The sequence below is a fragment of the Tinamus guttatus genome, unplaced genomic scaffold, assembly GCF_059628265.1.
Source record: "Tinamus guttatus ecotype Peru unplaced genomic scaffold, ASM5962826v1 Tinamus_guttatus_pri_ptg000364l, whole genome shotgun sequence".
Lineage (NCBI taxonomy): Eukaryota > Metazoa > Chordata > Aves > Tinamiformes > Tinamidae > Tinamus > Tinamus guttatus.
In genome coordinates, this window is record NW_028288898.1 from 4,234,601 (window position 1) to 4,247,819 (window position 13,219).

The window sequence follows — 13,219 nt, forward strand, 5'->3', positions numbered from 1 at the left end:
AGGGGAGGTGCAGGTTCTCTGCAGCTCTCTGTCCAGGTGCAGTTAATCTGGAGCCTAATTAAACTGTCCTGGACAAGCCAGCATCATTAAGCGTTTGTTTGTAGGGTTCCAGAGCCCAACATCTCCTTGCTTTTCCAGGGTACCTCAGATGTAAGCGGCATTTGAGGGAAGTAATAATGCCACGTCACCTCCTGCCCTCCGCTTCCCTCCGGCAGTGAGAGAGGCTTTGCAGGAGCACGGAGGAGATGCCGGGCCAGCCCCGAGCTCGTGCAGCGGCCGAGGCGTTGCCAGCAGCCATGCCGAGCTGCCCGGGTGCACGATGACGCTCTCCATCGCAGCAGCAGCCAGAGCTGCCCAGGTTTCCATTTGCCTCTTCCTGTGCCTGTCCTGGGGCAGCTGCTGCCCCCCGAGCTGCCAGTGCACGGAGCGGGCAGGGGCAAAGGCCGTTCTCTGCAGTGCCCGGCACTTGGAGGAGATCCCCAAGGACATCCCCCAGGATGCGGTGTTCCTCAAGCTGGACACCAACAGCATCACCAGGATCCCCAGCAACGCCTTCAGGCACCTGTCCCACCTGGAGGAGCTCGACCTCTCCAGGAACGCCATTGAGAAGATCGACGGGGCAGCTTTCAAAGGGGTGGCTGCCGGCCTGCGCACCCTCGACCTCTCCAGCAATCGCATCCGCAGCATCCCTAAAGAGGCTTTGCTGATGCTCAACGCCAAGCTCCGGCTGGCCAACAACCCCTGGCACTGCGAGTGCGCCCTGCAGGAGGTCCTGTGGGAGGCACAGCTGGACCCCGACTCCGTCCAGGACATCACCTGCCACACGGCCCCGCGGGAGGAGTATGTGGGGAAGCCGCTGCTCCAGGTCCTGGATGCTGGTGTCAACTTCTGCAGCGTGCGCCAGAGGACCACGGACGTGGCCATGTTCATCACTATGTTTGGTTGGTTTGCCATGGTCATCACCTACGTGGTCTGCTATGTCCGGCACAATCGAGAGGATGCCCGCAAGCATGTGGAGTACCTGAAATCGTTACCAAGCACCCAGAACCCTGCAGAGACCATCAGCACTGTCCTGTAGTACAAGGTTGGGGCGCTTTGCTCCCAGCACCTCTGCAGAGAGCCTGCAAAGCAGTGACCACCCCAGCAGGGATGGAGGCCTGGAGCCAACTCCAGCAGCCCCAGAGCAAGCGTGGGAGAGCGGCGTGATGGGGAAGGCAGAGGATGCCGCTGATGCAGACCTGCCTATGGGGCACAGGGGCCTGGGCAGAACATCTCCCCGGTGCAGAGCAACCTTCTCCCCCACAGGAGACCCACTGCCAGCCAGGCTAGCAGGGAAAACACCCCAGCCACACCACTTGTGAGGAACATGGTTTGGAGACAACAGGTCCATGGGAACACAGACGGTGTTCACTTTGCCTATCAAAGGAAAGCTCTGTTCCCTAAAGCCTGCGATGGAGAGGGACAGGCTGGTCCTTGCAGCAGGATCATCCCATCATGGCTCCAACAAGAGATCGGCCTTGAAGAGAGCAGGACATCGTCCCCAGCACCCACAGCATCTTGATAGCTCCCAGCAGCATCCAGATGTTCTCCTAAACTTATGTTTTCTCAATAAAGCCCTGTACCTGGGAAAAGCCCCTGGGGTTTCCTTACACGGGGAGCTGGGCATGTGGGAGACAGCGTGCAGATAGGGAGCTGCGGACTCTGAACCTTCTCCGATTTCCCAGGCAAGATTTCCTGGGCTCATCCTGCTTCCAGAGGTGAGTCCCCACTCACAGGCTTGCTCCAGGCATGGTCCTCAAGCTTTTGCATCCACCTACACCCCATTTGGAAAGAAAAACCAGGGGTCCTGCCCCACAGGTGGGGAGGGAGGGTGATGGTGCTCTTGTCTGAAGCCCTGAATTTAATGTACCAGCTCAGCTCCCATTAGATTAAATCCTCTCTGCCCGCATTTCGAGCAGGGGCCAGCGGGCTTGTCTGCAGACAAAATCATGTTTCCACATCTCACTGAGTAAGCACAGGGACATCTCACCCTGTCTCACCCGCCTTCCATCTTGAGGCTGAATTACAGATGCTGCTCAGAGCAGTGTGACCAAATTGAATTCTACCTCCCTCAGAGGCAGGAGGAAATGAGCCTTCCCAGCAGAGCGAGCCTTATCTGCCCCCAGCCTGCGCCCTGCGCTGCCAGGAAGAGCTGATGGAGCGACCTGCGGCGCCGGGGAAATGGGCTCGCTTTGGCCTGCATCCCAAGGCGGATCAGGCAGTGCGCTCTTCCCTGGGGATTTGCACCTCTTGTGGTCTTTCCACAGCTGTCTGGGGTCCAGGTTGTGATCTTCAGGCCTGAGTAAGAAGCCCAGAGGCTGGGGAATAGCTGAGCAATGCTATGGGTCGGTTGGGAGAGGCAGGAAAAGCCACCTTGGGTCGAGGCAGAGGGTCTCCTTCACCCCCAGCACCCTGATGTGCTCAGGACTGCTTCAGCCTCATAGGCAAATGGTGGCCCTGTTCAGAGCCATCAGTGGGCAGCTCTAGAGTTGGTCTCTGGGAACTGCTGGTGCTGGAGGGGGCACAGACCCACACGGGGTTGTACAAGCCAGCCAGGTACAAAATCCCCCCCTGCTATGTGTGCTATAATCCTCAGCAATGGAGGTTACTGTCTGAGCCCAGGTCAAGGCTAAGGCCAACCTTAGGCTGGGTTTGGGGGCACTGGTGCATTATCTGTTCCCACCTTTTCCCTGATCCTAGCCCCTGCCAAGCCCTGCCAGAGCTCAGAGGAGGCTAAGGTGCACAGAGATTCCCCAAAAGGGCTGCATGGATTGAGGGAAAAGGCTACCCTGTGGGCAGAGCCGCTCTGCAGCCTGTCTGTGGGATGCAGGCTGGTTTATTGTGCTCATGGTTTATTAGAGCTCCAGTTAAGTAGAGGTCCCCTCCCTTCTCCACCACACAGATAAGTGAGGTAAAGAGGCTACATTGTCATCTGGAGCAGTTTTTGGTCTTTCCCATCCCAGCAGTGGACATGTCCACCCTAATTCATGGAAGATTTGCCTGGAGGTCACTCATCCTGTGGTGGACACCAGTATGATATCAAAGTGAGTCTGTAAAACCCTTCAAGCTGAGTGCAAATGTCATTGCTCCAGAAGATCCCCTGCCCCACCACCTGCATGATGCCAACTGCGATAAACTCCCTTTGCCAAATCTGCCTGTAAAATATATCTATGGAGTTGTACAATACACACAAATTGCTCAGCGAGGGCAACTGCAATCAGCCATGGTGGAGCAGGCAGGTCTGCAAGCACCGTGCAGCAGCAGGGCACCGGAATGAGGTCTGGTGTAGTGCAAAGATGCTGGCACAGTCATCAGCCAGCATGGATGGCTGGAGACACGGGGTGTCTCCGGATGGGCACCCCGCAGGGACATTCCGAGAACTGACACTAAGTTTGATGGGTCAGCCTGGTCCTTGATAACATCATAACCCCAACCACTGTGAAGGCTGAGCCTGAAGGCACTTTTTCCCTCCCACCCCAATCTCTGATATGCAAATTCCTCCCCACCACCACACAGTCATCCCAATAGCGTGTGCTCTGCTTGGCCTTTCCCAAGGCTCTTGCAGGGCCTACAGCAGCTCTGAGATCTCCTAGCTGGAGAATGCCCCATGCTGGGGTCTTGGATGAGCCCCTCATGCCGCATAACTGGGGAAACAGTTTGGATCCAGGCACCTTACGGAGGCCCTGGTCCATGTGGCATGGCTCTGGGGCACGTCAGGAGAGTTTACTCAGGAGAGACAGCCCAAAAGCAGGATCAGGGCCACGATCAGGGCTGCAGGGAGCTCCCCTCCTCCTCTTCATCCTGCAGAGCACCCAGCCAAGCAGCCTTGGGGCCGACGCCGAGGTCACTGTTGCTGGTGTCCTGAGGCACCATGGTCCATCCACTGCAGGCAGGAGGTTCTCCTGGCCTTGGTGCACAACTTGCTCTGGTCTTGGTGGTGAGCTGAACTCATCCCGGACACCTCAGGTGGTTTTCAGCTTGAGCACCTTGGAAAGCGGCTCCTTGGCACTGGAGTAGAGGAGGTAGGAGCCCTCGGTAGTGTTAAACGCCTCCCAGTCTCTACAGCCCACCGTGGGGAGGTGATGAACTGCTACGAAGCCTTCATAGCCTTGCCACCTGTGCAGGGATGGGAGTTAACGCTCGGGACATGGGCTGGGCACCCCGCCTGGCATAGACCCAGCAAAGACAAGCTGTGGGGCTGGCATCCTCCATGTCCACACTGTGGTTTGGGGCCGGAGGATGCCCCTCGCTGGGGCTTCTTGCTCATCCCGTACAAAAACTGGGAATGCTCCTATCTACCTCCTCTGGGAAGAGGCCCCAGAGTTTATGGGCATCACTCCCACTCCGCCTTCCTTCCAGGAACTGCTGGGGTAAGCACGAGTGGGAAGATGGCTGGGAACAGCTACCCAGCCATGTCTTCCTGGTGGGCTGTCCTGTGCCCTCCCAGTGCGCGTGACCCGGGCCTGCGCAGGCACAGGGCCTGCCACAGCTCCATGGCAGCGAGCAGAGGTGCCACACGTCCCCACTGCTGCTCCCGCGGGCACGTCTGCGTTTCACCTCCCCACGCAGGGCCGGGCCTGCAGGAGAGCTCGCCCTGCCCAGGCCGTGCAGCAGTACCTGTAGATAATACTGTCAACAGAGAAGGTGAAGCCATCAAAGGAGTTTGCTACCACCAGAAATGAGTCGTCTCCCACCGAGAAGAACTCCCAGTCCAGGGCGCTGTGGCATGAAGGAAGCACAGGATGAGGTGAGATGGTCCCTCCACAGCCAGGCTGAGGAAGGGGCTGCGTGCAGACACATCCGCCTTGCCCACAGGGTTGAGCCCAGCCTGCCCTGACGCCTGTTGGGCCCACTCTGCTCAAGGTGTTTAGCGTTTGGCCTCCTTCATCCTCCCTGAGCGGGACCCACTGGGAGAGAGGGATCTAAAGCCCCAGGCTGAGGGCTCCCAACATGCTAGTCCTTAGCCTGGGGCAGCAGAGTAGGTGCTTGCACGTGTTGTGCTTCACATGGTGCTCATATGAAGCGGGGTTGCTGGCACAGACCAACAAGAATGCCACCACCACTCCAGTGAGAGGTGACAAGACCCCATTGCCCTCCCCACCAGCCTTATGCCCTCAATATACAACCTTGCAGGTAGCCCTGGGGCCCAGCAAAAGAACATGAGACAGTTTGGGGAACTCATAGGAGGGACATGGGGTGCCTCAGCTCTTCTTGCACAGGTACCTGTAGGTGAGGAGGTCCTGGAACTTGACAAACATCTGGGCAGTGACGTTCAGCTCATAGATGGAGGAGTTTATGGCATAGAAGTTGGAAGGCACCGATGTGCCGCTGTCGTAGCTGTGGCTGTTCGCCACAGCCAGGAAGACTCTGTCCCCGATGTGAAACACCTCCCAGTCAGCAGCCCCGAATGTCTGCAGGGATTGAAGCCACGTGAGAAGCTGGACGCAGAGAAACCTTTGCAAGCCAAGCCCACTGGTAAGTGTGGCAGGAGGTGCAGGGAGAGGCTACCCGCTCTTAAAACTCTCTAGCGGAAAAGAAGTAAACCTTGAAGTAAACCTTACTTGCTCACTCCCTAGGGAAGAATTCCTGGGAAAGTATCGCTGTCTTTGCAGACAACTTTCCCCGTAATTAGTCCCTGGCCTTACCTGAACCCCAGTGACATGGATTTAGAAGGGACACTGAGGAGCGGAGTTTAACTAGTTGTTAGTCCTTACCAGGATAGACTGGAAGAGCTGGAAAGAGCCACTGAGCCAGATATAGATGTGAGAGTAGATCTTGGTGGATGTGCCATTAAATGTGTTGGCCACGGCCAGGAAGGAATATGGCCCGATGGTGAAAAACTCCCAGTCATAGGCTCCAGAGGTAGGGATGGTCTGGTTGGTCTCAAACAACCCCGTCCTAGGGTTCCACCTGTATATCACACTGTCTATGTTGTGATTATTCCCTGGAGGAAGACAGAAAGACAAGCAAGACAATGAAAAGGAATGAATACTTAGCTCACATGAGAAATAAGACCCAGAAATGGGTGCAGCTATGCAAATACTTTGCACTTTGCAAAGCTGTTTGTTAGGGACAGATGCTCAAGGATCAGCCAAAGAGCCTCCACCCCTACGAAACACTGGCAGTAGGTTCTCAAGCACATGGTGGCGGCTTCACAGCCATCCTTCCCAGCAGAGAAAAGCAAGGATGCTATTACCCCACACAAGTACTATGCAAACCGGGTGGCACCGTGCCAGCACCTTAAGGCAACCAAGCTCTGTGGTTTGCCCCATAGAGCGGTTGTGTGTGGTGGAACCAGCCCCTAAGATACAAACATCTGGGGCTGCTGTCTCCCTCTGCATGCAAGCTCATGCATTAGCTCACACAACTCCAGAAAGGGCAATCGGAACAGTAACCCAAAGTCCTGCAAGACCCTGAGCACTCCGTTGGAGGCCATCAGGTACTGAAGCACTTGCTCTATTCCATTTCTGATCTCTGTTCAAATGTTGTGGCCTCATGCCCATGGCAGCTCCAGGTGGCATTTAAATTTGACAATCTTTTTGTGCCTTCAGTCTGGCATCTCCACCCAGCGCTGGTTGGAGCTGCTCTTCCAATAAAGAGCTGGCCTCAGCCCTTTCCATCCCACACTCACATCAGCTCTGCCCCACTGATGCTTCTGATGTCTGAGCAGCAGTGGGGCTACGTGTTAATGGGGTTTATGGGCAATCATCATGGCAAGGTTTGTTTTGGCCATGGATGGTCTTAACCTTTGCACAATGTGCATGGTCCCCAACAGGACCCTCCTGCCTGTTGCTGCAGGAGTAGGTCATGTCTGCATTGGCTATGGTGGAGGTCCACTGAGTGGGACAGGAGATGTCACAACTGGTACCCAGGCTCCAAATCCAGCTGAGGTCACCCTGGAGAGCCAGGGCCATGGCGTCATCCCCATCATGCTACATGCAGGTGACACAGCCCCCAACCCCAAATAGCTCATAGCTTGCGGGGACGATGAGGGTGAATCACATCTGCAGCATGGCCAGGGAGGGAGAACATGCCAAGCAGGCTGATTTGGAGGCAGCAACCATCGTTCCCTTGGTTTTCTCCATGAACCTTCAAGGCTGATACTCTGGCTGCTCCAAAGGCTCCTGCCCCTCCCATGCCACCATGTTATCTAGCTCTGGGCAAAGAGATGAAAAGAAGCAGAGAGATTCAGCAAAAAAAATCTCTGCCCCTGCTCCTGTCCTCATCCTCTGCAGCTGGGAGCAGAGAGGGGGACAGCATCAACCACTTTCCCAGATATTTTCCTCTCCTAAAACGAGGCAGTTTGAGTTTCCCAGGGGACACCGCAGGCCAATCCGTGTCCACCGACTCCCTGGCTTTGCCCCATGTGCCTGTTATCCAGGGGAGCCGCAGGAGGATGCGCTGAGGCTCGATCCCTGCAGTGGGTCCCCTGTGATGCCCCCGCTGAGCCCCCTGCCCTGGCCACACACCCGCCGGAGCTGGGCCAGGAAGGAATAAGGGCTGGGTACCTTCTCTGTGGTTGACCACCGCGAGGAAAGCCTCTCCCTCAATGACAAATGCCTCCCAGTCCCTAGCGCTGTGCGTGGTGATCCGCTGGTACGTGATGAATTTCTCTTTCCTGCGGCTCCACTTGTATATTACAGAGTACTCCTGACCCCTGTCATTCTGCTCAAAATTAGCCACTGCTAGGAAGATCTGAAAAATAACAAGCCAGGACATCTTGTTTTTCTCTTCTTGCAGGGGCACAGTCAAGCACAGGCAAGGGGAAGGCAGGATGCAGGGCTGGGAGAGCCCAGGGTTTCCCAGTGTTCAGGAAGCACCTGGGACCTTTGGGAAGATTTGGCTCATGAAGCCCCCAGTCTCACACGGCCCAAGCAGGTATGTCCTGCACACAGCCCCAGCAAGGTCTCCTGTGCACACCAACGAGCTCCCACCTTAAGATTTCCTGCTTCAGGGCGTCTCCTTCTCTTTAAAGAGAAGAGAAAGCCCCGGATCCAACACCGAGACTCAGGAGCTGACAGTTCCAGACTCTCCAGTGACACATCTCATACCCTGAGCGCTTTGAGCTGAGCACAAGGTGCTGCAGCTACATGTGCCTCTATCTCCTCCAGCTTCTGAGTGCTCAGACAAGGCCCCAGCTAGAAAATCTCCCCCAAATTGTCAAGGGAGGAGGCTCCCCTGCCTAATAAACCTAGGGCCAATCTGCTTCCAACATGATATGCAGATGCACAGATCCTATATAAGGATGCATGGAAATATGTTTTACACAGCTCTGACACAGCAGGATAGCTGAAAACTGTGAAGAGCTGAAGGCAAAGAAGCACCTTAGCCTTGATTAATGAAACTGTGGGAACTTCACTGTGTAAAAAGCACAGGGAGGAGGAGAGGCCCTGGGTGCTCTGGCCCTGTTCTGGCTGCTCTTGGGAGCCACCAGCCTGGTTTCCTTCTCCTGAGCTGCAGTGATTGCTCTGAGGGGGTGCTGTGGGTTTAGAGGGAGAGTAGGAAAAGCCACGTTGGCTCCCACCAGTGCAGTCAAGGATGTCTCCACATTCTGCCCATGAGGATGCAGAGCTTTGCACAACAAAGCAGAGCTCTCTCCAGTGCCAGAAAATCCTGGAGGCAGGATTTCTGCCCATCCCTCCATATTTTGGCACACGTGGCTCGTGGATGAGGAGCCTGCAGCCCCGTGGGGACATTCAGCGCTAGTGCAGCCACAAGCCAAGGCGCATTATGCTAGAGGGGACGTGGTGGGGATTTCTCTGGGAGCTCTGCACAGGGCTGGCTCTTGGGAAACATTGGCTCTGCTGACCTGGGGATCCCTGAAAGGTGATGAGTAGCTCCCCAGGGAGAGAAGCCAGGCAGATCCTCTGCAGAGGTCACGAGGCAGATTGCCTAGGGCAGGAGAGATGGAGCCAAACTCATGGAAGAACCTAAAAATGCTGGAGGTTGGACACAGTGGAGCTCTGGGAGAGCATCCATGGTGCATCCTGGAGAGCTGCACAGCTCAGGGACGAGATCTGAGCTATCTGGACATGTGGTTTTCTATGCTTCACACATCAGTTGCTGAACATGGAATGGATGCTGTTGTTGTCTTGGCAAGAGTACTAATATACATAGTGCAGTCCAGCCTGTGCACACAGATCATCAGGCAGCCCCCAGGACAAACCATTACCTGCTGAATATGTGCATCAGCATAACTCCAGCAAACACAGCACAGATGAAGATTTGCCCCCAAAACCATGCCTGAGACTCAGGTTCAGTGTGGGACAGTGTTTGGCATTTGCAGTTTGTTATAGCATTGAAATAACCTTCTAGACAGACTTACCTTTTTCCCTATGGTGAAATACTTCCAGGACTGAGCTTGGTAGGTGGGGATGTTCTGATAGGGCACAAACTTCCCATCGGTCCACTTGTAGATAGCTGACCCAGGTGGGGTGTACCGGTTGGCGGTGGCTGCAAACAGCCCCACCTTGGGAATGGTGAAGACCTCGAGGCCCATTGTCTCCGAGTTGGTCACCAGATTCTGGTACTCCTCCACATAGTCAAGCCTTTTTTTGGCTAGGGTACGATATAAAAAATGAGGAGTCAGGCTCTCCTGTCTTCAGATATGTCTGGTGTTGCATAGCTGGCTTGGTGGCATTTGTTTCTGCATGGAGCTTTAGGATGGAAAGAAAGGTTGTGGCATCCTGGACAGTGAAGGGCCCAGACCTGAAGGGCTGGTGAATGGACAGGCTCTGTCTTGCTGAGCAGCACATTCGCGCCATGAATCCTCATGCTTTGATCTGCAGGGTGGCACTCCAAAACGTGGCACCTATCCTTGATGGCCAAAAGGGCATCCTCAAGGGATAGGAGGGGGAAGCCAGCCACTTGCAACTCCCCCAGGGGACAAAAAAGTACATCCAAACCCAGCATGAGGTTGCAGCACAAGAGAAACGAAGGAGGTCTGGGCACAAGAGAAAAGAAGGAGGTCTAGGCACAAGAGAAACCAAGGAGGTCTGGCTCCTGGATGTTCTTGAGTCAAGAGCTACACCAAAAGCGTCCACATGGCTACAGAGAGCAAAACCCTACCAAGCAGGACAGAGCCAAGCAGGGGCACCGCAGCCTCACCATACTGCCCTGACCTTTCCTTGCAGACTTGGCTCCTGCCCCAAGGTTCTGCCAGGACAAACCTCTGCTCCCCAAGCTCCACTCCACAGCCCAGATTGCTGTACGGGTGACGCACACCGTTACCTTCCAGCATAGAGATCCAGGCGCTGCCGTTGCACAGGTAGAGCCCTCTCTGGGAGGCATTGAACCAGAACTGCGCCTTGTCGTGCTTGGTGCAGGGCGGGCGGGATCCGAGGGTTACTTTCATGTCAGTCTCTGTGCGTGGGCAAAAGCAAAGCAGGAGACTCTTAGCTCTTGTGAAGGAGAGGCAGTGTGACTCACCCCAGCACACAGGGAGGGCTCAGCAGCCGTGCTCTCCACCATGCCCTGGGATATCCAGCTTCTCAACCTTTCCCCATGTTCCTGGGCTCACACCACTTCAGATAGACCTCAGGCATCCATAGGTTGGACAAAATCCTCCTGTGGACTCCAGCATCCAAACATACTTTCATAAACATGAGTTTTTTGGGAAATCCTCTCTCCCTCTGCCCCAGCTCTTCACCCAGTCATGAACAAGGAGCCCTTCACCACAAAATCAGAAAAGGCCCAAAACTCCAAGCCCTCACTGCTGGGTATTACTGACCATAAGGGTATTTCAGCACCTCATTGCTTGCTGGCTTCACCGGCAGGTCGTGGAGAATAACAGGCACAGAGAGTGTTGTGACTTTAAAATTCATGGACGTACATATTCGAGGGGTGGCATCAGCCCCTGGCAACAGAACAAGCTGTCTGAGCAAGCCCTGGAAAAGAGGAAAAAGCATGACAGAGACCAAATACAGCAAGACCAAGAGGTGATGGAAACTGCAGGTGATTCATGGCCTGAATCTCCCCCCATAATCTTACTCGTCTCCCTCCCCGTCGGGCTTTGAAAGCCTCCCCATGATTCATCCACAGATCCTTGTTACATCTTCAGCCTTCAAGGCTTTGGCAATTTAGCAGGTGGCACCACAGCAACACTGGTGAGAAGCTTGTAGAGGTGCGTCCTGCGCCACAGCCAGGTGTCTTGTCCTGGGAACCTCTGTCCCAGAGGCCCACAGTGCCATGGTGACATCCATGTCCCAGGACAGCTGGGCACCATGGGTGACACTTACTGTAAACAAGCCTTTCCTTCTCCTCCTGTTGCCCAGATAAAAGCTGGCTCTCTTCACAGACAGAGAAGTTGGAAATGGCGTCTCCACCATCCTGCGAACAGACAGAGAGGAAACAGAAGATAATTTCACAAGCATCTCCTGCCCGCTGCAAGGACCTGGCAGAAAGACCTCTCTTCACAGACAGAGAAGTTGGAAATGGCGTCTCCACCATCCTGCGAACAGACAGAGAGGAAACAGAAGATAATTTCACAAGCATCTCCTGCCCGCTGCAAGGACCTGGCAGAAAGACCAAGAACCTGGCACCTTCTCCAGCCTCTCCGAGCCCTCAGCAACTGCCTCCCTTTGCGTCCCTTCCAACTTACACATCACTGGGGACGTTGCAGTCCACCGTCAGGGAAAAGGACTGGCCGGAGACAGCCAGGACGAGCGTGTGCCACTGGTTGTCCGACAAGGAGACGTTGCGGAAGGTGACGCGGGTCTGCCAGCCGTTGGAGTGCTCCTGGCTCCAGAAGAGGAAGTGAAGCTTGTTGGGCGCATAGCGGAGCCCCACCAGCACGTTGTGGCTCTCCTCTGCCATGAGGGTAAAGAGGTATTCATTTCTCTGCAAAAGAGGTGACATGGCATGTTGCGGGATGGGATTTGGGCTGGAAGAGCTGTTGCAAGCAAGCTGATGGGAGCAGCGCTCACGGGGGTACGTGGGCCATCAGCACAGTCAGATAGGCACTAAAGACAATGAGGACGGGGCCATTCGTGGTTCTTAGACACCGTGGTCAAGTCTTACTGCCACAAGCTCCAGGGCCAGGTTGCGCCCACTCCTTTCCCAACCTCCAGCTCCAACTCAACAGGTTCAGGCTGTACCCCTGTCCAGCAGTGCTTACCTTGGCGGGGACATTAAGGACTCTCAGCGTGACGATGATGGAGAACTCCTCGGGGAAGCGGTCACAGTGGATGAAGAGCCGGGAGGCCGGGAAGCTCAAGGCCCGGGGCCGCGAGGCGGTGAGCTGGAAGCCGCGCACTCCCTGCACCTGGAACACCCTCATGGTGCGGCCCACCCCACTGGCAGGGACCACCTCGGCGAGGATGTCCAGAGGGCGCAGGTCTGTGCGGAGAGACGACAGAGCATGTGATGGCCCCAGCACCAATCCCAATCTGCCCAGGTGTTGTGGAGGCTTTGCCCTCCCACCAGCTCCAGAGCCCTTGGGTAGCAAACCCTTCTCCAACCTTGGCTGGTGACACCATAGGGACCTTGAGCATCTGCATCCTGGGACCCCCGTGGGTCCCTCTGCGTGGTGCTGCTGGCCTCTTGCCATCCCCAGAGCCAGGACTCTGTGCTGAGAGTGCAGGCTCACCAGCACAAACCATCCCACAGGGATGCATCTCCAACTGGGATCGGGACTCAGCAGCCTGGCAGCTCTGAGCATCCTTGGGGCTCTGCTGTGCAGCTCCCTAGAGGGGCAGCCAATCTTGACTACAGTGTCATTGTCCCCAGGGTGCTCTAGTGCAGCGCTCCCCTACCTCTAGCCCAGGTCCACGCTCCCCAGCCCAGCCCTAATCGCTTGCGCTCACGCACTCTGCTGGCAGACACCCGAAAAAAGCCCTCATTAAACAATTATCCTCTCCCCAGAGGAGACAACAACACGCACCGCCCTGGGGGCATCGCCTGGATGAAAACAGCGCTGTGTGGAAACCCTCTGCTTGCACATCTGGGAAGCAGACAGCCCGGGACAGCAGCAGCAGCCGCGCAGGGCCCGGCAAAACCCAAAAACGCTGCAAGGAGCTGCCCAGGCAGAGGGCTGGACCTGGGGCAGGTGCTTGGCAGCCCTTCCCCGTCCCAGCCCCTTTGGCAGGGCAGCGGCGCTGGTTCCTGGCTTACCAAGCTCCTCATCCCCCATATCCCACAAACGCGTTTCCACGGCCTCATTTATGGGACCAGATGCAGCCAT

At 55.8% G+C, this 13,219-nt stretch overlaps 2 protein-coding genes across 2 annotated transcripts; one reads left to right on the plus strand and one right to left on the minus strand.

The window, feature by feature from the left end:
- Nucleotides 1-291: 291 nt before the first annotated feature.
- On the plus strand, nucleotides 292-1,189 carry LOC104573190 (leucine-rich repeat-containing protein 3). The gene has a single exon (XM_010220373.2). The coding sequence runs from the start codon at nucleotides 320-322 to the stop codon at nucleotides 1,076-1,078; it is 759 nt and encodes a 252-aa protein (XP_010218675.2). The 5' UTR covers nucleotides 292-319; the 3' UTR covers nucleotides 1,079-1,189.
- Nucleotides 1,190-3,968: 2,779 nt separating this feature from the next.
- TSPEAR (thrombospondin type laminin G domain and EAR repeats) lies at nucleotides 3,969-13,219 on the minus strand. Its single transcript, XM_088530179.1, has 12 exons — nucleotides 13,150-13,219; nucleotides 12,155-12,375; nucleotides 11,639-11,877; nucleotides 11,277-11,367; nucleotides 10,769-10,925; nucleotides 10,270-10,401; nucleotides 9,365-9,597; nucleotides 7,548-7,734; nucleotides 5,754-5,983; nucleotides 5,263-5,450; nucleotides 4,657-4,758; nucleotides 3,969-4,155 (listed from the first exon to the last, which is right to left on the minus strand). The coding sequence occupies exons 1-12, from the start codon at nucleotides 13,217-13,219 to the stop codon at nucleotides 4,002-4,004; spliced, it is 2,004 nt and encodes a 667-aa protein (XP_088386305.1). The 3' UTR covers nucleotides 3,969-4,001.